Source organism: Balaenoptera ricei, chromosome 3 (assembly GCF_028023285.1).
Source record: "Balaenoptera ricei isolate mBalRic1 chromosome 3, mBalRic1.hap2, whole genome shotgun sequence".
Classification (NCBI taxonomy): domain Eukaryota; kingdom Metazoa; phylum Chordata; class Mammalia; order Artiodactyla; family Balaenopteridae; genus Balaenoptera; species Balaenoptera ricei.
The window spans coordinates 176379471-176403026 of NC_082641.1; the positions used below are offsets into that span (position 1 = coordinate 176379471).

At 55.9% G+C, this 23556-nt stretch overlaps 3 protein-coding genes across 4 annotated transcripts; 2 read left to right on the forward strand and 1 right to left on the reverse strand.

Moving 5' to 3' along the window:
* The first annotated feature begins 1837 nt into the window (after nucleotides 1–1837).
* On the forward strand, nucleotides 1838–15213 carry KANK3 (KN motif and ankyrin repeat domains 3). Of its 2 annotated transcripts, none has more exons than XM_059918547.1 (11): nucleotides 1838–1909; nucleotides 5482–5598; nucleotides 6389–7630; nucleotides 7716–7815; nucleotides 8019–8216; nucleotides 8325–8412; nucleotides 8894–9110; nucleotides 13359–13501; nucleotides 13630–13830; nucleotides 13903–14001; nucleotides 14948–15213. In XM_059918547.1, the coding sequence occupies exons 2-11, from the start codon at nucleotides 5565–5567 to the stop codon at nucleotides 15023–15025; spliced, it is 2400 nt and encodes a 799-aa protein (XP_059774530.1). In that variant the 5' UTR covers nucleotides 1838–1909; nucleotides 5482–5564; the 3' UTR covers nucleotides 15026–15213. The 2 variants fall into 2 exon arrangements, with proteins under 2 accessions (XP_059774530.1, XP_059774531.1); XM_059918548.1 differs by having other exon boundaries at nucleotides 8328–8412.
* A 178-nt stretch (nucleotides 15214–15391) lies between these two features.
* Nucleotides 15392–16551, reverse strand: RPS28 (ribosomal protein S28). Its single transcript, XM_059918559.1, has 4 exons — nucleotides 16472–16551; nucleotides 16330–16377; nucleotides 15674–15807; nucleotides 15392–15467 (listed from the first exon to the last, which is right to left on the reverse strand). Exons 1-3 carry the CDS (start codon nucleotides 16508–16510, stop codon nucleotides 15685–15687), a joined length of 210 nt encoding a protein of 69 aa, XP_059774542.1. The 5' UTR covers nucleotides 16511–16551; the 3' UTR covers nucleotides 15392–15467; nucleotides 15674–15684.
* Nucleotides 16552–16617: 66 nt separating this feature from the next.
* NDUFA7 (NADH:ubiquinone oxidoreductase subunit A7) lies at nucleotides 16618–22293 on the forward strand. The gene is made up of 4 exons (XM_059918558.1): nucleotides 16618–16727; nucleotides 17182–17231; nucleotides 20535–20684; nucleotides 22075–22293. Exons 1-4 carry the CDS (start codon nucleotides 16677–16679, stop codon nucleotides 22163–22165), a joined length of 342 nt encoding a protein of 113 aa, XP_059774541.1. The 5' UTR covers nucleotides 16618–16676; the 3' UTR covers nucleotides 22166–22293.
* The last annotated feature ends 1263 nt before the right edge of the window (nucleotides 22294–23556 follow it).

Below are 23556 nucleotides of genomic sequence, written 5' to 3' on the forward strand. Positions count from 1 at the left end.
TTTATCAGATAAAGTCTGAGCTGCTTCAGACACACCCTTCTGCCTGTCCCTCCAGCTCCCCTCCCACCAACATCATGACTTAGTCAAAGTTCACCATATCTTCCTTTGCATGTGCATTTTCTTCTGTCTGGAGTACCTTTCCTTAAGTGTCATCCCTACAGGCTGTCTCCCCACATCCTCTACGACAATGATGTGTCCCCTTTTCTCTTCCCATAGACTCCAGCTCCCATCCCTGTTACCCCCTTACCATAAACCATAGCTTGAAAATCTGTCTCCTCCTCTCAGCTTTGAGGCCCAGGATGGCAGGGATTATGTTCCCCTCAAGGACCTGCACAGTGCCTGGAACACCGTAGGTGCTCAATAAATGCTAAATTAATAGGGGAAAAATCTGTAGACTCACCTTCGATCATAATATTTTCCAAATGGGTTAAAGAGTTCAATGTAATTTCAAATCATTCTTTAAACAAACATTTTTAAAAAATTTTATTGAGGTAGGACTTCCCTGGTGGCACAGTGGTTAAGAATCCGCCTGCCAATGCAGGGGACATGGGTTCGAGCCCTGGTCCTGGAAGATCCCACATGTCACGGAGCAACAAAGCCCGTGCGCCACAACTACTGAGCCTGCGCTCTAGAGCCCGCGTGCCGCAACTACTAAAGCCCGCACGCCTAGAGCCCGTGCTCCGCAACAAGAGAAGCCACCGCAATGAGAAGCCGGCGCACCGCAATGAAGAGTAGCCCCCGCTCGCCGCAACTAGAGAAAGCTTGCGTGCAGCAACAAAGACCCAACACAGCCAAAAATAAATAAATAAATTTATTAAAAAAAAGTTATTGAGGTATAGTTGATTTACAATGTTGTGTTAATTTCTGCTGCACGGCAAAGTGATTCAGTTATACATATATATATATATATATATATATATATATATTCTTTTTCCTATTCTTTTCCATTATGGTTTATCACAGGATATTGAAATAGTTCCCTGTGCTATATAGTACGACCTTGTTGTTTACCCATTCTATATATAATAGTTTGCATCTGCTAATCCCAAACTCCCAATCCTTCCCTCCCCCACCCCTCCTCCCACTTGGCAACCACAAGTCTGTTCTCTATATCTGTGAGTCTGTTTCTTCAACAAACATTTATTAAGTACCTACTGTGTGCTCGGGGCACTGGATGAAACAGGGGCCAAAATCAATCAGTTCCCTGTCCTTATGGGGAGACAGATGGCAAACAAGGAAACAAATAAATAATAGATTTTTTTCAGATATTGAAAGTATATAGCTATTAGATTCATAAAACAGAGTGACTGGAAAGATAGTGACTGGAGAAGGTCCACGTTAGGCCTTTAGGGGACTGGAACACACAGGTTGAGCCCCCAAAGGCAGGAGAAGGTGGCCAAGTGAACAGGTGCAGGGAAGAACAGTTCAGGAAGATTTGAGTAGCATGCGCAAAGGCGCTGCGGTGGGAAAGATCCAGGGTCCAGGTCCCTCACCCAGACACTGGGACAGGAGCGTCAGTCCTTCCAGCTTCCACCCAAGGTATCTTCCAAATACACAAATCCCACCGGGTAAACTGTCCGGCTTAGAGTGTTCCCGAGGCTCCCTGTCCCCTGTGGATCATATCCAAGCTCTTTAGCCCTGAGCTGGGCACCACTCGGCCTCTGCGCTCCCCACTACGGACCCGAACGCCCTCACGGGCAGTCACTCCAGGCCCCACCCCAAGCCACTCCCCACACTCTCAGCGCCGGGACAATGCGGTCCATCCCGCCTCACCATTGGACAGTTTCGGAGAGCATGGAACGCTGGTTGGCTGACGTGGCCGTCAGTTAGAGTCAAGGCCTTGATAACCGGTCCCCGAGCTTCGAGGGGGCGGGCTCGGGTGCGGGCGCGGCTGCGGCTGCGGCTTCAGGTAAAGCGCCAGCTTTCGGGGAACCGATGGGGTCCTGGGGGGATCAGGGTACGCAGCGGGAAGGGGCGCTGCGCTTCTAGCCCCTTTGCGGGCTCAGCGCGCTGCGACGGGGCGGGCGCTGTGTCCTCTGGCTGGGACCCCTCCCACACTGGGAGTCCCGGGTGGGCGGCGAGCAGAGTCGGGGGGCTCTGGATTCTTGAGGTCTCCCACTTCCCGCCCTTCAGGAGCTAAGTGGGGGGTTTTGTTCGCCCCCTGGCACCGCAACCGACTTCGGGATGCTTTCACAGAGTCCCTCCTGGACAGCTTGGGGACCCGGGTCCATCCCCTCGCTCTGGACCTGAGTGTGTGTGCGTGTGTGTGTGTGTGTGTGTGTGGCGGGGGGCGATTCGGAAACGGTGTTGGGGGGAGGGACGGATGGCCCCCGGGCCGGCAGACAATGGACAACGGATGGAACCGCCCGGCGGCGTTTCCTGTAGGAAACTGCTCTGTCTCCGTGAGGCCGTCCTGAGGGGACAGGGGGGTGGGGGGTGCTGACCTCAGTACCTCCCCCTCCCCCCATCATCAGCCTCCCACTTCAGGGGTCTGAGAGTCCCGCCCCAAAGTTAGGGGGTGCCACCACCCAGAGCCTCAGTCCGGGAAGACGCCCCCTCCCCAAGACCGGGATCTGCACTGTCCGCCTCGTACCCCACCCCTCAGGTTTTGTGAGCACAGCTCGGAGTCCCAAAATAGTCCCTGGGGCGGGAGTGGGGGCGTGTGGCGTGGGCTCTGACGGCCTAATAAGGGGGTCTCAGGCAGAGGATCCGGATCTAACCTTGCCAGCTTGGGCAGGGAGCGGAGGAGAGGGGAAGGCAGTTGCATGCCTCCACTCCGATGAGGCTGCAGCCCCTGGAGCCGCCACGGTTTGGGCCTGCTCTTCCCATCGGGGACACACGCAGGGGACAGGCGGGAGTGCAGGCTGGGAGGGCCGACCCCCTCTGGCTCTTTGCCCCTCCTGCGGAGGGGAGGGCTGTTTATAGAAGGCCGTCAAGTGGAGGGGTCAATGCAGAAACACTGGCAAAGCTGCTGGGTTCAAATCCTGCTTCTGCCCATGTACGACTTTGGCTGGGTCACTTAATCACTGTGTCTCAGTTTCTCCATCTGCACAATGCGGGAAAGAATAACCTACCTCAAAGGGTTTACCTAGGATTTTTGTTTAAGTTAACACCCATAAATTGCTTAGAATAGAGGCTAGCCCGTAGTAAATGGCAAAAGTCATTGGCATATTTTTATTTACCATTCTTGGGGCATCCACACATTTTTCAGGTCAGTCTCTGGGTCTGGCTGCTCCAGCTGGTTTGGGTCTTAGGAATGGCTCACAGCTGTTTTTTTGAATTCCCAGGGTCTCAGATTTGGGTGTAACCAGGTCCCTGGAGGGGGGGGGGGGCGCTGACTCCACGGAGTCACACGGCCAGCTGTGTGTGAGGCAAGCCCAGACCCCTAAGCCCCAGCCCAGGTTTTTTCCATGACCCAGCTCTTCCCTGACAGTTTCCTGAAAACAAGTCCTGAGGGGCACTGGCTGTCCTCCGTATTGCCCTGCTGGCCGGCCCCTTACAGCCAGTGTGAGGGGACGGGAAACAGCTGCTTCAGGACTGGAAGTTCCCCGTCACTCTCCCTCCTTGGGGTGGGTTGGGGGAGGTGTCAGGGACCCAGGCTGGACAGAGATGGTGAGTGGGAGGGTTCCCCCAGCTGTGGAGTAGAATGAGTCAGGTAGACCAATGGGTGCTCAGTTGCTGGTGGGTATTAGGCACGCAGGTGGTCATCAGGAGTGCAAGAGACCAGAAGGGGTGACTGGGAAGGTTGCCAGGTGGTTAGCACAGATGGGCAGTAGGTCAGGAAGAGTACAGATCGGGTCTGGCAGGCACCTGCTGGTGGAGGGCTGGGCGGACAAGAGGTCCCCCGCAGAAGATGAAAGCCCAGTCTGAGGGCATTTCCCATAGGCAATTGACTTAACTGCTTTATGCCCTCATTTCCCCCATCTGGAAAAAGGGGGAAACATCCTACCTTGCAGGATTATACTTGTGGGGGGGGGGGGTTACATTTAATCAGGCCAGGCATAGAGTAGGCACTTGATACAAGGTGCTTTCCCTTCCCTGAGGGTTTTTCATGTGAGCTCTTCAAAGCCCCATCTTTCCTGCCCTATGCTCTCTGAATCAAATTTCTGGACTCAATATTTGTCCTTGTTAAATATCACATTATTAGATGTGGCCCAATCTCCCCAGTTTCTTAGAGCCTCCATCACATCTCCTGAAGTGTCTCTATCCCTTTAGCTCTAAGCATAGCCACAGCTCTGGGTTTTTTGTTTGTTTGTTTGTTTATTTTTGTAGTTTTGTTTTCTTCTTTTTGGCCTCAACACATGGCACGGCTTGTGGGATCTTAGTTCCCTGACCAGGGATTGAACCCGGGCCCTCAGCGGTGAAAGCACCGAATCCTAACCACTGGACGACCAGGGAATTCCCTAGCCACAGCTCTGACAACCCGGGTGCTTGTGGTTCCACTACAATCTCTTACAAGCCAAGGGCAGAGCCCTGTGGCACTCCAGTAGAGACATCCCAGGAAGACTGGTATCGATTGATTTGCATCCTTGGTGCATCTGGCCCACAACTCTCCATCATTCCTAAAGGATCTCACAAGTGACCCTGGTATAAATTCAGATGTACATGAGCCCTCGAAGGGCTTCCAACCCTCGCCTTCCTCTTCTGAATGTTCACACTCCACCCCTTTGAGCATCAGTTTCTAATTTTCCCCAGGGACAGAAGAAAACTCAGCAGGTCTGGAATGCACCTCACCCTGCCCCCACCCCAGCTGCTCTTGTTCTCTTGACCATCATCCTCTTTTTTTTTTTTTTTTTTTTGCCACGCCATGTGGCATGCAGGATCCTAGTTCCCCAACCAGGGATCGAACCCTTGCCCTTGCCGTGGAAGCACGGATTCCTAACCACTGGACTACCAGGGAATTCCCCTCTCTTCTCCTTTTGATGCCCTTCCTGCCTCCTCCTGCCCAGCAGGCGGAGGCCTGGCATGTGAGAGTCCCCACAGTCATTCATTCCAAACTTTCTTTTTTCTTTTTTATAAATTTACTTATTTATTTATCTTTGGCTGCGTTGGATCTTCATTGCTGCACGCGGGCTCTCTCTAGTTGCGGTGAGCGGGGGCTACTCTTCGTTGCGGTTCGCGGGCTTCTCATTGCGGTGGCTTCTCTTGTTTCAGAGCATGGGCTCTAGGCGCACAGGCTTCAGTAGTTGTGGCACGAGGGCTCAGTAGTTGTGGCTCACGGGCTCTAGAGCACAGGCTCAGTAGCTGTGGTGCACGGGCTTAATTGCTTCGTGGCATGAGGGATCTTCCTGGACCAGGGCTCGAACCTGTGTCCCCTGCATTGGCAGGTGGATTCTTAACCACTGCGCCACCAGGGAAGTCCCCATTCCAAACTTTCAAGGCCACTTGAGGGAGGAGGGAGGAGGGAGGAGAGGGCCTCTGTGTGTGTGGGGTGTTGGGGTGGTGGTGGAGAGGACCTCTTGGGTCTGTTTACTCACTCAGAGTCCGGACTGACCCCAGAGGCACAGCCAGAGGGACAGGGCCCAGCCCCACTCTCACCCCTTCTGGGGGCTACTCCAGGAAACATGGCCAAGTTTGCCCTGAATCAGAACCTGCCTGGTAAGTGTGCAAAATGGGATTTGCATGTGTACAGATCCACACTTGGCACCCAGATGCAGACACAGCCCTGCAGCTCCCTCCTTTGCAGAGTGGCCAGAGGGCCCTTTATAAAGGTGGACAATGTCATGGCTTAAAATCTGCCTCTGGTGCCCTGTCACAGGTGGAATAAAACTCCATCTCCTCATGGTGGCCCAGAAGGTTCCCCACAGTCTGGTCCAAGCCCACATCTTCTACTCCTCTCCTCCCTCCCTTCCTTCCCTCTGCTCTGTACATCCTCGCCTCCACCGGCTCTTACTCAGGCCCACCCTGGTCATTCCACCCCAGGGCCTCTGCATGGGCTGTTTTCTTTTAGGAACCTCCTGTCTCAGCTGCTTCCTCCCCCTCATTCAGGGCTCAACTTGTAAGTCCCCTCCTCAGGAAATCTGCCCTGACAGCCAGAGCCCAAGTCTGTCAGTTATTCTCTATTTCATCTTGGAATTATTATTATTGCCCTAAGCACCATTTGGAACGACTGTGTTTATCTGTCTCCTATAAGAGGGTAGGGATGCTTGTCTTGTTCACTGCTATGTCCGCAGCACCTAGAAAAGTGCTTGGTACATAGTAGGTGCTCAATTAACACGTGAACGCTCGACTTTTTGGGAGCAGAGAGGCGTTTAAGCCTTGGGTGTGCAATCCAGGTGTGCAGGGTTTGGTGCAGGTGGAGTCGTGCAGGCGTGTCGTGGGGCAGTGGGGACGCGCTCTCCGGGTCTCTCCGGCTTGACGCCCCTCCACGCCCCTATCATGCCCACAGAACTGGGCGGCCCTCGCCTGTGCCCCAGCGCGACTGGGGGAGCTCGCAGCCCGAGTTCGCCCTACTCGGTGGAGACGCCCTATGGCTTCCACCTGGACCTGGACTTCCTCAAGTACGTGGAGGAGCTGGAGCGCGGCCCCGCCGCCCGCCGCGCCCCGGGCCCCCCGCCCGCGCGCCGCCCCCGCGCGCCACGGGCCGGCCTCACAGGCGCGCGTAGCCCAGGCGCCTGGACATCCTGCGAGTCCCTGGCCAGTGACGATGGCGGAGCACCGGGCGCTCTCTCCCCGGGCGCGCCGTCGGGGCTGATGCTGCCGCCGCTATCGCCGCGCGCACCCGTGCGCAATCCGCGCGTCGAGCACACGCTCCTGGAGACCAGCCGGCGGTTGGAGCTAGCGCAGGCGCACGAGTGCGTGCCCAGCCCCGGCCGCGCGATCCCGCGCAGCCCGCGCGGGTCCGGCCACAGCAGTCCCGCCCCCAACCCGGACCTGGCCTCGCCCGGCCCTGCGCAACTGCAGCTGGTGCGCGAGCAGATGGCCGCGGCGCTGCGGCGCCTGCGCGAGCTCGAGGAGCAGGCGCGCGCGCTGCCCGAGCTGCAGGAGCAGGTGCGCGCGCTGCGCGCCGAGAAGGCGCGGTTGCTTGCTGGGCGCCGGCAGCCCGAGCCCGACGGGGAGGCCGAGGCGCGCCCGGACAAGCTTGCTCAGCTGCGGCGGCTCACCGAGCGCCTGGCCACCTCTGAGCGCGGCGTTCGCGCCAGGGCCAGCCCCGGGGCTGACGGCCCCGACGGGTCGGCTTCTAGCCTCAGCGAGGGTGCGCTGCAGGTCCTCGACGGGGCGCCCCAGACGCGGGATACAGGCACCCAGACTGTGCCGGAGACTCAAGAGGCGGGAGCCCAGGCGGTGCCCGAGACCCAGGAGGCGGAAGCGTGGGTGACGGAGGCTCTGCTGGGGCTGCCCGCGGCCGCCGAGCGCGAGCTGGAGCTGCTTCGCGCCAGCCTGGAGCATCAGCGCGGGGTGAACGAGCTCCTGCGGGGTCGCCTGTGCGAGCTGGAGGAGGCCCGCGAGGCTGCCGAGGAGGCACAGGCAGCGGTGGCGGCCCGGCCCCAGCCGTGCGAGGCTGCCACCCAGACCCCGTGGGGTTGTGCCGAGAGGGCCACGCAGACCGAGCCCGCTGTGGAGGCCCCTGCCCTGACGCAGGAGAACCTGCCCGGACCCACGGATGGGGACAGGGCAGTGGCACCCGCGGGTGAGTCCCCCTCCCCGTCCCTCGCTGAGCCCTGGTTTGCTGGCCACCGAATTCGAACTCAGTGTCTTCATCTGATCTCCGCCAGGTACCCTCAAATCCATTATGAAGAGGAGAGACGGTACACCTGGCGCCCAACCCAGCCCCGGACCCAAGAGCCTGCAGTTTGTTGGGGTCCTCAACGGAGAGTGAGCACTTTCCCCCTCCCCATGGCAGCATCTTCTGGGACTGGAATGGGGTTTGAATCCCAGCCCTGCCCCTCGCTCGCGGCGTGGTCTTGGCAAGCCTCAGTGTCCTCATCTGTAAGATGGGAACAGCCACTCCCACCTCGCAGGACTCCAGAATGAGCCCCCAGGGGAGGCTCAGCAGATGCCTCCCACCCTGCCCCCAGGTACGAGAGCTCATCCAGCGAGGGCGACAGCGACAGCGAGGACGGCGCTGCCGAGCTCCCGAGGAGCAGTTCGTCGGGCTCAGGAGACGACAGCGGCGGGGGATCCGACTCCGGGACCCCTGGCCCTCCCAGCGGCGGGGAGGCCCGGGACCCCGAGCCGGAGGCAGAGCCAGAGCCTCAGCCGGGTGCGCAGGGGAGGTGAGCAGCGCCGCGGACACGGAATAGGAACGGCTCCTCTCTTTCCCGTCACCCCACTCCCCATCCCAACCCCTCCTTAGCCTCTCCCTGTCTCCGTCTCCCTGGCAGTAGGTGCGAGCTGAGCCCGCGTTTGAGGGAGGCGTGCGCAGCGCTGCAACGGCAGCTGAGCCGGCCCCGCGGAGTCGCCCGCGACAGTGTGAGTGCGGGGAGAGGCCTTCGCAGGAGTCATAGGCCCGCCAGGGACCTCCTCTGACGCCTACCTAGGGAAGAGCATCGGGTTCTTTAGAGTTAAGAGGGTCCCAAGTTCCGTCACCTCGCGCCAGGGCCCTCCACGGATCCGAAGCTCTCCAAAGGGCTCTTCGCCCCAGGACAGGGCTGATCTTTCTCTGATTTCCCAAAAGGGGTCCGCCCCAAGCCCCAGCCCCACTCCCGGACTCCCCAAAGGCAAGCGCTCACCGCCTTCCGCCACTTCAGCTTCTTCCACAGCCTCTTCCTCAGAAGGGGAGCATACCTGCCCCCTCGAGCCGGACACCCACACTAACTGTACTCCCTCCTCGAAAGGGGCGTGGCCCTAGGGGCGACCATCCTCCCCTGCCTGGGTTCCCAGTCCCGCCCCCACACCTTCCCTGCCACCCAGTCCTGGACCCTCGCCGATGTGTTTCCCCCCGTCCTGGCAGGGCGCGGCGCGCCTGGTGGCCCAGGAGTGGTTTCGAGTGTCGAGCCAGCGGCGCTCTCAAGCGGAGCCCGTGGCCGGGGTGCTGGGCGCGGTGGTGCGCCTGGGACGTGAGCTGCTGGAGCACGTGGTGAACCTGACGGATGGCAACGGGAACACAGCCCTGCACTACAGCGTGTCCCATGGGAACCTGGCCATCGCGAGCTTGCTGCTGGATACAGGTCAGCATTGAGGAGGGGTGGGGAGGGCAGCAGGGAATAGGGAGCCAGGGAAGGGAGAATCTGGGCAGGTCCTGGCTGGGAGGACCTGGAGAAGGATGTAGAGAAGGGCTGGCCAGGCAGAGGGCACCACTGGCCCTTCTCTGGAGGTTACATGACCCGTTCTGGATAGATTGACCGCTCTGAGCTGTGAGCTCTGCCCTGACCTGCCTCTCACTTTGCAGGGGGAGGGTATTCTGGGCTTTGGGATTGGGTAGACCTAAATGTAGAGGAATTACTTCATCTCACCAGCTTTAGCTTCCTCCTTTGTGAAACGGGGGATGCAATGCCTCCCTCTCTGGGCAACTGTGATAACACCCACTTAGAACAGTGCCAGGCACGTAGGTCAGTCAATGGTCCCCATGCCTTCTGTCCCTGAATCTCCAGCCTTGGCGTTCACCTCGTTCCTGAGCCCCAATATCCATCCACTGCCTCTTCAGCCTCCAGGGGAGGTACTGACTGGTCAGGGCTGTGATTACCTCCCGGGCTGGGACACTGGGCCTGCAGTCCTCCACCACCAGGTCCTGCATTGGCCCCATCTCACACACATTTCTATCATCTGTCTCAACGTTTCCCCCTCTGGAGCAGAGATACACACATTCAGGTGTTGCTGAGCCCACAGACACATATTGAGAGCCTTCCAGGTACCAGTGCAGTGCCAGGATGGGGGTGGGCCACCCCCATGGGACTCACAGCAGAGGGGACAGTGGACAGTAGACAAACTGATTGTCCACCAAGAGCTCTCCTGGGTGTCCTCCTTCAGGTCCAGTATCCTCTGGGGCCTGCCCTGCCTCTCATTCTCACTGCAGGCTGAGGCAGGTCCTGCTGTCCCATCCCGCATGCCACCCCCCTAAATACACAGATCCATCCCATTTCTGCAGGTCTTGGTGACCGGGGGGGAAGGGCACAGCTGCTCTGGGCTGGACATGGAGCTGGGGCTTGGGAGGAGGGGACAATGCATGAATTCAAAAGGTATTTCCTGGGACTTCCCCAGCGGTCCAGTGGTTAAGACTCCACACTTCCAATGCAGGGGGTGCGGGTTCGATCCCTGGTCAGGGAACTAAGATCCCACATGCTGCACGGCCAAAAAAAAAAAAAAAAAAAAAGGTATTTCCTGGGCAGCTCCTGTCTTTTTCTTTTTTTAAGCTTAAGTTCGTTTTTTTTTTTTTTTAATAAATTTATTTATTTATTTTCGGCTGTGTTGGGTCTTCGTTTCTGTGCGAGGGCTTTCTCTAGTTGCGGCGAGCGGGGGCCACTCTTCATCACGGTGCGTGGGCCTCTCACTATCACGGCCTCTCTTGTTGCGGAGCACAGGCTCCAGTCGCACAGGCTCAGTAGTTGTGGCTCACGGGCCCAGTTGCTCCGCGGCATGTGGGATCTTCCCAGACCAGGGCTCGAACCCGTGTCCCCTGCATTGGCAGGCGAATTCTCAACCGCTGCACCACCAGGGAAGCCTGGCATCTCCTGTCTTAAAGGGGGCTGAGGACTGGGGCTGTGGAGGGTGGCAAGGCAGTCATCTTGGTTGCAAGGCCCGAGGCTCCTTGGATCCTCTTATTCCCTGCATTTGAACACACCCCCCCCCCCCCTTCAGCTCCAACTTTCCAGACATTGCCGTGGGCCTTCTGGTTCTCACATGGGTCAGCCCCTCTGGTCCTCCCCTCCCCCAGGACCCAGAGCCCTCAGTGCACCCTCCACGCAGGGGCTGTTTCCTCTCATCTCCCTGGAATGAAGGGCCTGGACATGGCTGTGTCCTCCTTGTTCTTTATCTCCACTTCCAGACCGTTTCCCCTTCCTCCTTTAGTCCCATCTTGGAGCCTCTAATTGATCAGACCACTACTCCCTCCGCCCCTTCTGACTTCTCCCTCTCACCTCGTCACTCTTCATTTCTTGAATCTTAGCTCCTGGCTGGTTCTCCTCCTCTCCAGCCTAATCCTCACCAATATTAGTTTCCTGATGAATGATCCCTCCCAGTTCCTGGCTTCTCAGTTCCTTTTTTTTTTTTTTTCTGGCTATGCCACAAGGCATGTGGGATCTTAGTTCCCTGACCAGGGATCGAACCTTCACCCCCTGCAGTGGAAGCATGGAGTTTTAACCCCTGGACTGCCAGGAAAGTCCCTTCTCAGTTCCTTGAACTACTCCTCTCCCTTCACCCTGACATCAGCCTTACACTTGTAAGGTCACCACAACACCTTGATGTCATCAGTAACTATGCCCCCTCCATAATCTCACTTCCTAGCATTCTCTCCTGAACTCTCACCTTCCAACATCTCAGCTCACTGTCTCCTGTTGCCCAACTCCCACAATCCTTGAACCTCGTGGGACCAGTATCCATTGCTCCCACCCCATTTCACTGTTCTGTCTCCTTGCCTCCTGGCCTATCATTAACTACTCCTTTATGTGCCCTTCAAACCCGTCCCCATACCCCTCCCTCATCTCAGCCTACTTGCCTGGCAGACCCCAGTGGGGCACACAGTAGACCCTCAAGTGTTTGTTGAATGAATAAGCTTTCATGAACAGGGGCTCTGGGTGTGTGTGTGGGGGGAGCGGAGATAATTATCAATTTTACTTGATAATTATCAAGTAAACATAATTTCCAATAGGGGTAAGGGCCATGACAAAATAAAACGAGGGGAGGGAATCAAGAAACAGGGTGATCCTTTAGCTTAGCAAGGCCTCAGGGAAGGGAAAGGGAGAGGGAAAATAGGTGGGTCCCCTGGCTAGCTGCAGAGACCCCACTTTGGTTATTTCTCTGATCCCCCTTCTGTGCCCAACACCCTCCACCAGGGTCACAGAAGCTTGTGGATGGAATGGACACCTAGAGAGTATGCCACACAACTAGGGAACACCCTTAATCCTGACTTAACCCTTTTACTCCCCAGCCGGTTGTCTCAGATCCCCTCTCACTAGGGCACCCTCTCCATGACCCTGATCCACTCCTTTCCCCAAACCTCTCTCACCCATTCATCTCTGCAGACTGTCCCTAGACTTGTGGAGCTTTCAGAATGGTGGGGTACACGAGCGTTAAACATTCTGGGGAATGAGGTCCAGAAGTAGGTGCTGTGCTGTGAGGAAGAGGGCCAGGATGGTAACAGAACTGACCCCAGAAGAAATGGAGCTGATGTCTGTGTTCAGTTCGGAAGGATGGGCAGCAGTAACCAGGCTGTTAGTTTCCTAGGGCTGCTGTAAAAAAGTGCCACAAAGTACCACAACGTGGGTGGTTGAAAAGAGAAATTCATTTTCTCGCAGAAAAGTCCAAAATCAAGATGTTGGCAGGGCTGTTTCCTTCTTAAGGGCTCAGAGGGAGAATCTATTCTGTGCCTTTCTCCAAGCTTCTGGTGGTTGCCCGCAACCCATAGTGTTCCGCGGCTTATGGCAGCTTGTCTTCTCTGCCTTCTGCATCACATAGCTCTTTGTCTTTGCTTCTTCCGAGGATACCAGTCATATGGAATTAGGGCCTACCATAATGACCTCATCTTAACTTGATTATGGTTTGCAAAGATCTTATTTCCAATTAAGGCCACATTCACAGGTACTGGGTGTTAGGAGTTCAACATATCTGTTGGCGGGGCGGGGGGCGGGGGTCGGACACAATTCAATCTGTAACATAGGCTTGGGGGAGAAAGGACAACTCTAGAGGAAGGAACAGAAGTTGATAACAGAGCCTCAGAGGCGGTGGTGAACAACGGCCTGTATTCCAGGTGCAGTGGGGAGACACAGGAGGGCTCTAAATAGGTGACGGGGTCAAATTTCTTTTGATCTCTTTCTGGCTGCTGCATGGAAACTGGAGTGGACTTGGACACCAGGGGGGCCCGGCTGGCATTTCTCTGGGGGATCAACAGTGGTGGCTTGGTGGGTAGTAGCCGTGAAAATAGAGACGTCCATTTATCTCATTCATCGAGCAGCTACTAGGTGGCAGGTATTACTCTAGGTACTGGGGGATACAGCAGCGGACAGAACGAAGCCCCCAACACAGTTTGAAATAGGGAGGTGAGGAAACTCTTCACTGAGATGAGATGCGAGCAGAACCCTGAAGGTAAGGGAGGAGCTATGTGGATCTTGGGGGGAGAGCTTTGTAGGCAGAAGCAACAGTAAAATCACGCATGACCCTCAGTGACCAACCTGACTGAACAAATGAACCTGAGGCTTGGAGGGAGGTGAGCGGACTAGGGGGTGTTGGCTTCTTGGTGGACTGACCCCTCTTCTCTCTCCCAGGGGTCTGCAAGATTGACCACCAGAATCGAGCTGGCTACTCCGCCCTCATGCTGGCCGCACTCACCTCTGTGGGGCGAGAGGAGGACATGGCCGTGGTCCAGAGGCTCTTCCGCATGGGCAGTGTTAATGCCAAGGCCAGCCAGGTGTGTAGATACCTCCTCCCTGGCTCCAAGTCCAGGGGTCTTTTCCACTTCTGGAGCCAGATGTCTGTGACCCCCCCCTTTCCCCCGGAGCCCACACCAGCCCTGTCCCCTTCTTTCCCATTCCCCAGACGGGACAGACAGCCCTCATGCTGGCCATCAGCCACGGCCGCCAGGACACGGTAGCGGCCCTGCTGGCATGTGGGGCAGATGTGAACGTGCAGGATGCAGATGGGGCCACAGCGCTGATGTGCGCCAGCGAGTATGGGCGCCTGGACACTGTCCGGTTGCTCCTGGCCCAGCCAGGCTGCGACCCCGCCCTCCTGGACAACGTGAGCCACCATGGGGCTGGTGGGGTAGTCACACCTTGGTTCAGGGACCTGACTGTCCCTATCATCCCTCAGGAGGGCACCAGTGCCCTGGCCATTGCCCTGGAGGCTGAGCAGGACGAGGTGGCCGCCCTGCTGCACGCCCACCTGAGCTCAGGCCAGCCCGGTCCCCCGGTGAGTGCAGCCCCAGCCCCAAGAGACAGCTTCCCAGCTGCACAGCTCAAGGATCCCAAGTGAGCCCCAGGAAGGTGGCTTCTCTTCATGCACCCCGGGGGAGTACCAGGGGTGGGGAACCTGTGTCTGAATTCTGTGTGGCTGGGATTTGATGTTCAACCTGCAGAACACCCAAGGGCTAGACACCCCTTCACTTTACAGGTCATGAACCTGAGGCCTCCAGAGGGGACATGCCGTAAGGTCAGAGTAGAGCTGTCAGACCTAGGTCAGACCATGTCGTGTCAGTGGACTGCCTGTTACTGCCCCCAGGGAGGCTCACAGCAAAGGAATAAGGGGCCCTTTAGAGTGAGGGGGCAGGGGAGGGGGTGCAGGCTTTCCACAAGTCAGAGCTTCAGGGTTGGAGACGATGAGTTTGCCCGCAGCAGGCAGGAAGGGCTGGTTTGGGGGCAGAGCACTCAAGTTTGTCCCCAAGGGGGAGAGGCTTATGTTCAAAAGGCAAGTGCCAGGCTGTTCTCAGCACTTTCATAATTAAAAATCATCCTGGGACTTCCCTGGCAGACCAGTGGTTAGGACTCCGCACGTCCATTGCAGGGGGCATGGGTTCAATCCCTGGTCAGGGAACTAAGATCCCACATGCCTAAAGAACCCAAAACGAAGCAAAACACCAACTCATGCTGTGAGCCTAGCCGTCCCGCACTCTCCTGTAGAGACGGGGGAAAGGAGCCAGGGAGGCCAAGTGCCTCTTCCAGGTCACATGGGACAGAGGCGGGATTCAAGCCCAGGTGCTCTGGCTCTGCTGTAAAAGGTGGGGTTCCTGCTTAGGCAAGGTCAGTGGACAGAGGCAAGACCTCCACTAGGCTAAGCAGCCCTGAGTCTAAGGGGGCTGAAAGCCAGTGTCCTGCCTACAGGAGACTGACGGGAGCCCCCCCTCAACCTCTCTCACCAGCTGCCCTCTGACCGAACCACGGCCAAGCCTAGTGAAGGAGGCTGCAGTGACAGTGGAGAGGACCCCCCACCTCAGTGACTAGCCTGACACACTGGACCTGGATTGGGGGAGAGCTTTCCCTTGCCCACCTCGACCTCAGGGCACAGCAAGGGTCAGGGTCCACAGGGAGGGGCTCAGCTTGAACTCTGCAGGGTGAGGTGGGGCCTGAGGCACTCTGGTCCACTCACTCCTCCAACCTTCTCCCTTAATAAAACATTCCTAACTCAGCTTGTCTTGTTTTGGAGATACACACAGACACGTGGTTCTCCCTCAAAAAGAAAACGCGTTGTTGGGGAAGACAACCTCCCCGCCCCCCTTCCAGGGTGCAGTGGGTCAGTGCAGACCATCTGAGGGTCCCATGGGAGAGTTTTATAAGCTTAGTGGCAACCCAGACAAAACCCCAAGTTTACACAGAATATAACGCTTTATTAACAGCAGATCATCCTCGTGGGCCAGGTGGTCGACCCAGACATCCAGGACCCTGTAAACAAACCCAAGTATGAGATGCTGACAGGTCCCCCTCAGCAAGTGGCAAACTCCCTCCCCCGTCTTGCCAATCTCAGCAAACCCTTTCTTCACACCCCGCCACCAAGAGCCCCTCATCAGTATGCTTGGCGAAACCTCCCTACCACCAGCCAAAGGTCTAACAGGGACCTACTCTGTTTCCCACTCCAGTTGTGCACTCACCAGTCCCAAGTTCAGCGCAGCCTCCGAGCCTCTCGCTCTGACTCCAATAGGGTGAGCACGTCGCCCTCGCGCACGGGGCCTTTCACGTTTCGGATGATGGAGCGGCTCGTGTCGTCCATGAATTCTACGCGCACCTATGGGGTTGACGCGGAGTGGGGGGGGGGGCCGGGAAGAAGTCAGGGTCGGCCACAAACTCGCACCGTGAGATAGACAGCTGATTTAGATTCAGAGAACGTGTCTGCTTAGACACACTTAAAAAGGGGACTGAGCCTGGGAAGTAGGTCTGGGCCGGGAGAGAAGCCGGAGAGGGGACGAGGCGTGGAGAACAAAGCTCTCGAGCGCCAGAAAAAGCCACTGGTGGGGGACAACTGCCGCTCTGGGCCCGTCGGGGACGGAAGCACAATCGTGAGGCGTGGAGCTACACAGTGGTCGTTGGGATTGGCTAAGCCAGGAGAACGAGGTATGTCAGAACCCGAGGAAAGAAGTCGACCGAGCCCAGACCCGGTGGGCAAGCCCTCGGCAAAGGCTCGGACCCTCCGTGAGCTTTAGGAAAAAGGGTACGTATCGGTTCTCAGATACCAGGGCACAGAAGTCATCATCGGAGACTCAGACCCCAGACCCCCCCAAGCCCCCGCCTCCTCGTCTCTCCAGCTCACCTGCGTGCACTGTCCCTGCGAACCGGTCCTGCCCAGCACCTTGGTGACCTGGGGTAAAGAAGCTGGGATCAGATCTGGACCACCCGGTTCCCCTACTCCTTCCTCCCTCATCCGGGCCCTCAAACCCGGGCTTCCGCCTCACCCTGGCAAGCTTGATGGGCTGCACACGGCTCGTATCCATGATGGTGGCGCGGCGCCTGTCGGGCGTAGAGGAGTCACGTGCTTCGGAGAGAACATTTATAAGGCGTCCTAACCCCGCCCACTCCCGCTCTCGCGAGACCATACTCCATGTTCCAAGCAGTCCTCGCGGGAGAGACGTCACCGGTGCCCTTCAGCGCAGGGGAAAGATGGCGTCTGCTACCCGCTTCATCCAGCGGCTGCGGAACTGGGCATCCGGGGTGCGCGGGGCGGGAAGGGCTGCACTGGGGAGGGTGGGGCTGTGGGCTCCTTGCGCCCCGGACACGCTCCCGTTACTCACCCCCCTCCTGCACCTCTGGGGCTGAGGCCAGTGGTGCCGAGATTCCTCTAATAAGACGGGATCCCGCGCTCAGCCCGGAACCTCCAACTCTTGACCCTTCCAGCCCAGGGCACGCCCACCTCCACCCCCAGCCCTTGGCCCTCTCTTGGCTGGGGTCCCACTCAGGCCTGGGATTTACCTAGTCCTTCTTAGCTTTGGATCTTGTGGCCCCGGCCCCCAGCTTTCCTGTTCACCTCCAGGGCCCATATCCTTGTCGCCAAATGCCCATCTCCCGCCTTCCCTTCATTTGTCCAGCCCCGGACTGCCCAAGGTTCGCTGGCCTTCTCTTCTGGGGTGCCCTGCGGGCTGACCTCCTTCCTCTCTTTCTCCCACAGCAAGACTTGCAGGCGAAGCTGCAGCTGCGTTACCAGGAGATCTCCAAGCGGTGAGCAAGCCCCGCTCGCTGCCCGGACTGCAATCCTGTCCTTCTTCCATCAAAAACAAAACCCCTGTTCTTTTAGACCCCTGAAACACTGGGCTGAAATCCTGCCTCCAGCCGCCTAGCTTGCTGTGGAGGCGGAGGTTTGCCTTTAATCTTGCTGGACTATGTCGGAGAGTGGTGCTCGTGGAACAACCAGATGGGGCTTGAATTATGAGTGGGAATCCTCAGTGTGATTTGCAGTCCTAAGTGTGGCCCTGCTGGTTAGTCTTATCATCCCCAAGCTACACATGAAAATATTTGAGGCTCGGAGAGACTAAATCATTTGCTTAAATAAAATCACTCAGAAGCCAGCAAGTCACAGCTGGGATTTGAACCCAGAAATGTCTTGATTTCAAACTCATTTGAGTCCAAAAATTACTTGACATTTACAAACCCCTGCTGTGTCCTCAGCCCTCTGGGATACCAGTGCGAACAGGAAAAATTCTTCTCACTCCTTTCATGGAGCTCATATCCTGGGGAGGAGGGAGAAACATAACATAGTAGGGAAATGAACACAGCAAGTAAAAAACATTGTTCTAGAATGCTCTGAAGACAAAGCAAAGTGAATAAGCTGGAGGGCGGCTACCTCAGATCAGGTAATCAGCAAAGGCCTCAGGGATTGACATTTGAGTCACCTGAAATGCCAAAGGATAGTTATTAAAGAAAACATTCCGGGCAGAGGGAGCAGTAAGTGCCAAGGCCGTGCAGCCCGGCAGAGCCAGAAGTAGGAAGGAGGCTAGTGTGGCTGAAACACTTTGAGGAATGGGGAATAGCCATATGTATGAGTGGCAGGCAAAGGTAAGGCAGCCATGGAGGGTTAGCATGAAAAGAAGAACAATAACATTAAAATAACCAAATCTATGTGAATGCCTACATGTTGTGACTGATTCCAAATATCAAAAGTTTTAAATTGCTTTTCCGTCCAGGGTACTTGATACAGTTGAGGAAACAGTTTTGTAAAATTTTCAGCTTTTTTTTTTTTAAAGGATAATGGCGCCCCCTAGTGATTCATTTAGGCCTTTCCGTTGGGCGCTGGTTCTTTTTATCCTTTCTCTGCTCGTTTTCTGTTGGTCCCTGCCCAACAGAGGGTCATCTCTGCACTCCAGGGGTTAAGCAGATTCTAACTTCAACACAGGATATTGCTTTTATTTATTTTATTTTATGTACTTAAAAAAATTTATTTATTTATATAAATTTATTTATTTATTTATTTTTGGGTGTGTTGGGTCTTCGTTTCCGTGCGAGGGCTTTCTCCAGTTGCGGCAAGTGGGGACCACTCTTCATCGCGGTGCGCGGTCCTCTCACTATCGCGGCCTCTCTTGTTGCGGAGCACAGGCTCCAGATGCGCAGGCTCAGTAGTTGTGGCTCACGGGCCTAGTTGCTCCGCGGCATGTGGGATCTTCCCAGACCAGGGCTCGAACCTATGCCCCCTGCATTGGCAGGCAGATTCTCAACCACTGCACCACCAGGGAAGCCCTATTTATTTATTTATTTTTGGCTGCGTTGGGTCTTCATTGCTGCGCACGGGCTTTCTCTAGTTGCAGCAAGCGGGGGCTACTCTACGTTGTGGTGCGTGGGCTTCTCATTGTGGTGGCTTCTCTTGTTGCGGAGCATGGGCTCTAGGCGCTCGGGCTTCAGTAGTTGTGGCACTCAGGCTCAGTGGTTATGGCACACGGGCTTAGTTGCTCTGTGGCATGTGGGATCCTCCCAGACCAGGGCTCGAACCCGTGTCCCCTGCATGGACAGGTGGATTCTTAACCATTGCGCTACCAGGGAAGTCCCTAATTTATTTTTTATTTATTAAAAAACATTTTTTTGGCCGTGCCGCACGGCTTGTGGGATCTTAGTTCCCTGACCAGGGATCGAACCCGGGCCATAGCAGTGAAAGCGCCGAGTCCTAACCACTGGACTGCCAAGGAATTAGGATAATGCTTTTAATATTAAGTTCTTAAACTTTGTTTTTATCTGTATTTCTTTTTTTTCCTTTGGTACAATGACTATCATTTGTTTTAAGAAAAACTTAAGTCCTGGCAAAATGATTATCAGAAAAAAGTTGGTTAAAAACCCAGATGAGGGACTTCCCTGGTGGCGCAGTAGTTAAGAAACCGCCTGCCAATGCAGGGGACACGGGTTCAAGCCCTGGTCCAGGAAGATCCCACATGCCGTGGAGCAACTAAGCCCGTGCACCACAACTACTGAGCCTGAGCTCTAGAGCCCGAGAGCCACAACTACTGAAGCCTGCATGCCTAGAGGCCGTGCTCCGCAACAAGAGAAGCCACCGCAGTGAGAAGCCCGCGCACCGCAAGGAAGAGTAGCCCCCACTCGCCACAACTAGAGAAAGCCCGTGCACAGCAACGAAGACCCAACGCAGCCAAATAAATAAATTTTAAAAAAACAAACAAAAAAACACAGATGAATGAGAACCCGATCTGTTTATGATTTTTCTATCTTTTCTGCCCTCCCCCTCTGCAATGGTTTCCAGGGAAGCTCATCTTTTGTTAGCGATTTTGTTTGTTTGTTTGTTTTGTTAGCGTCTTTTGTTAGCGAGGTTAGCGATTTGTTTTCAGGCCTCAAACTTTGTATATTGACCCCAGGGTTTAGTCCAAGCGAGGACAGAGCTCTGTTCACTCCCCCTCTGGCGGCAGTGACCACGAGGTGGCAGCAGAGACCTCAGAGGACAAAATGCTCTTTGAGTAATAAGGCTTGATCCCAGTAGACTTCTTCAGAGAGTTCCGGAGAGAACTGGAAACCCAGAGGTTCTGCAGCCTGGCCTTTGGGGACAAAGCCCCTCAGAATGAGCCAAGTCTGGGGTTGTTTCCCCAGCGTTTGCTGACCATGATTACTTGGTAGGTGATGGGCAGAGTCCCAGGCCCCAGCCTCTTCATTTCCCGAGGACCTGTGGTGGAAATGAGGCCAGCTGCCAAGCTCTGGGCCATGGAGGGGTGGGAACAGGCCTCCCTCATGAAAGGGTCCTCCATAGCCGCCACATTTGGGGCAGGTCGGGGACCTGTGGTGGGGCAGACCCAGGCCTGGCCTTCCAGCACCTTCACATCCAGTGCAGGGGCTCCCACCTGGTTCTGGGCATTGGACCCTCCCCAGGCATATGGTCATGGCATTGTATCAAGGGATACCCCTGGCCTGCAGCACATCCCAGGGGCTGCTGACCCCAAGCCTCGTGACTGAGGTGATGGGCCCATGTTCCAGCCCAGCCACGCAGTGAGAACGACTTGTCATTTTTGTTTCAGTGCCCATGTTCTTTCTCCTCAGAACTCAGCCTCCTCCCAAGCTCCCCGTGGGCCCCAGCCACAAACTCTCCAACAATTACTACTGTACACGTGATGGCCGCCGGGAAGCCACGCCGCCCTCGATCGTCATGTCCTCACAGAAGGTGCTGGCATCAGGGAAGCCAGCAGAGAGGTGAGGATGCCTCAACACCCCTCCTGCGACCAGCCCTCTCTCCTGCTTGTGTTTTTCAAGGTCCCAAGTCTGTTGAGCATCAACTGTGGCAGGAAATGTACTGCCGGGGGCTTTTCATCTGAGAGCTCATGAATCCCTACCCACCCTGGGTGGGTTTCCTGCAAAGCAGAGGAATCTCCAAGGGCCCTTCAAGGGCCTTGGAAGAAGCCCAGGCATTGTTGTTTTTGTAATTTTATATTCTTCTTAAAGAGAGAATTGTATAAACCTCAGGCCCCTCAAAACCCACTTTGGTCTCTGGCCTCAGGCATTGTCTTTTAATTAAACAGGAACAATAATGTTATTTACTTTAGAGAGTTCTGCTGGGACAGAATCCCACAGACTGGGTGGCTTATAAACAACAGAAAATTGTTTCTCGTAGTTCTGGAAGCTGGGAAGTCCAAGTTCAAGGTCCCTGCAGATTCAGTGTCTGGCACTTGCTTGATTTATAGATGGTATCCTTATTTTTGCCACACCACGCAGCATGTGGGGTCTTAGTTCCCCAACCAGGGATCGAACCCATGACCCTTGCAGTGGAAGCGCTGAGACCTAACACTGGACCGCCAGGGAAGTCCCCACAGATGGTATCTTTTTGCCATGTCCTCACATGTTGGAAGGGGCAAGAGGTCTCTAGGGTCTCTTATAAGGGCACTAACCCCATTCTTGAGGGCTTCACCTTCATGATCTAGTCACCTCCCAAAGGCTCGACCCCATAACATCATCACGCTGGGGCATAGGATTTCAACATATGGATTTTGTGGGGACACATTCTATCTATAGCAGAGTCGTTATGAGGATTAATCCTCATAATTAAAATCTGTAAGCTCAGGAATGGAGTCAGTGCCATATCTGCCTCCTGATAACTCCATGAGTTAGGCAGTGATGGCCCCTGCTGCAGAAGAAGAAATTGAGGCACAGAGAGGCCAAGTGACCTGCCTGGGTCACACAGCTGGCGGGTAGTAGGAGCATGATTTCAAAGCAGTTTGCCCAGACCCCCAATGGTGGTCCTTGGCCCTTCTGCCAGTGTCCTGTTCTGGGGCAGCGGGAGTGGGGTGCGAGTGGGAAGGGGTGCTGGAGGAGGAGCCCAGCTATTCATGCTGGTTCTGAGACCAGGAGCCAAGGCACGCCGACCAGGGGTTCACACGGGGCTCGGGGCAGAAAGGGGGCTTGTCAGCTCACCCTTTGGGGGACCCCATTGGAGGGCTCTGGACATTCTGAAACACCCTGCACTCTGGCCTCCAGATCCATGGTGTCAGCAGATGTGTTCCTGCCAGGGCAGGGGGGTCTCCCTCAGCTTCCTCCACACTGTTCTTTGGAAACCTGGGCCTAACTCAAGTCTGTTTTCATCTTCCAGCTCGGCTGTAGCAGCCACTGAGAAGAAGGCTGTGACGCCAGCTCCTCCCATAAAGAGGTGGGAGCTGTCCAAGGATCAGCCTTACCTGTGACACTGTGCCCCAGGGCGCCTGGCTAAGCCCTCAGGGCCACTGGAGTGCTTCCTCTTCCTTGGACTTTGGATTCCCTCTGGGGAGAACGTGACCTAATTTATAAAAAATATATATTGAGTTCTCCAGAATCGCTTCTGTTTTTACTTTTGAAAGGACACACGGGCTTACTTGAATTTCAAGGTGAAGTTGGTGCCGAATCTCTTAATCCCATGAACGCTCCAGGAGCAGGGGAGGATAGTGGTTCTCGAGCTCCAGGGTGACGTGCTGTCACTGGGCACAGAGATGTCACCGTCCCTTTCTCAAGGGCCTGGCTCTAACTCTGAGAGTGTCAGAGCGGGTTCCAGGACCTCTGGGTGTTTGGGGGCACTGACTGTAAAGGACAGTGCGGCGGAACAAAAACGGCTCGCTTCCCTTTCTCCCGAGAGCTCTCCTAGCCATTGCTTGTGCGGACATTCACCAGCAGCCTCCCAGTGCGGCCCCCGCCTGACCTTGACCACCCTGCCGCTCAGCAGGTACGGCAGAGGACCGTGAGGGGGCTCACAGAGAAGGCTCACCTAGGCCAGTGGGGAAAGGCCTCCCTGAGCCAGGAACGTTTCTGTGTGGGCCTGGGGGGCACGAGGCAGAGTCAGCCCAGGAAAGGAAGGGGCTTCTTTCTGTGGAGGAATAAGCAGGGAGTGAAAGCTGAAAAGGAAATGGCCTTGATTTGGTTGTAGGAGCGAAGGGGAGCCACGCAGTGACCTCAGGTGGGGGAGTGTTGTGGCTGCCCTGTGGAAGAACCCCCAAACCCATCAGTAGGTGAAGATCAGCTGTATGCCAGGAGAGTGTTGAGGCTGGCCCGCCCTTTGGAAGCTTGGAGCAAGGCAGGAAAAGGGTCACAGTCCCAGGAGGAGGTATAAGTGCCCCAAGAGTGGGTGGTACAAATGCTAAATGCTTATGAGAAGAAAAGGCTGGGAAGGCTTCCTGGAGGAGGTGGGATTCTGGTTGGAACAAAGGATGAATTCGATTCAGAAGGATCAGGAGGGCTGGGCAGGGTGTGCAGAGGCCACAAGGAGGGTAACGCTGGAGGGCTTTTTTTTTTTTTTTAATTTTATTTATTTATTTATTTTTGGCTGTGTTGGGTCTTCCTTGCTGCACGCGGGCTTTCTCTAGTTGCGGCGAGCGGGGGGCTACTCTTCATTGTGGTGCGCGGGCCTCTCATTGCGGTGGCTTCTCTTGCTGCGGAGCATGGGCTCTAGGGGCACAGGCTTCAGTAGCTGTGGCTCGCAGGCTCTAGAGCAAGGCTCAGTAGTCGTGGCGCACGGGCTTAGTTGCTCCGCGGCATGTGGGATCTTCTTGGACCAGGGCTTGAACCCGTGTCCCCTTCACTGGCAGGTGGATTCTTAACCACTGTG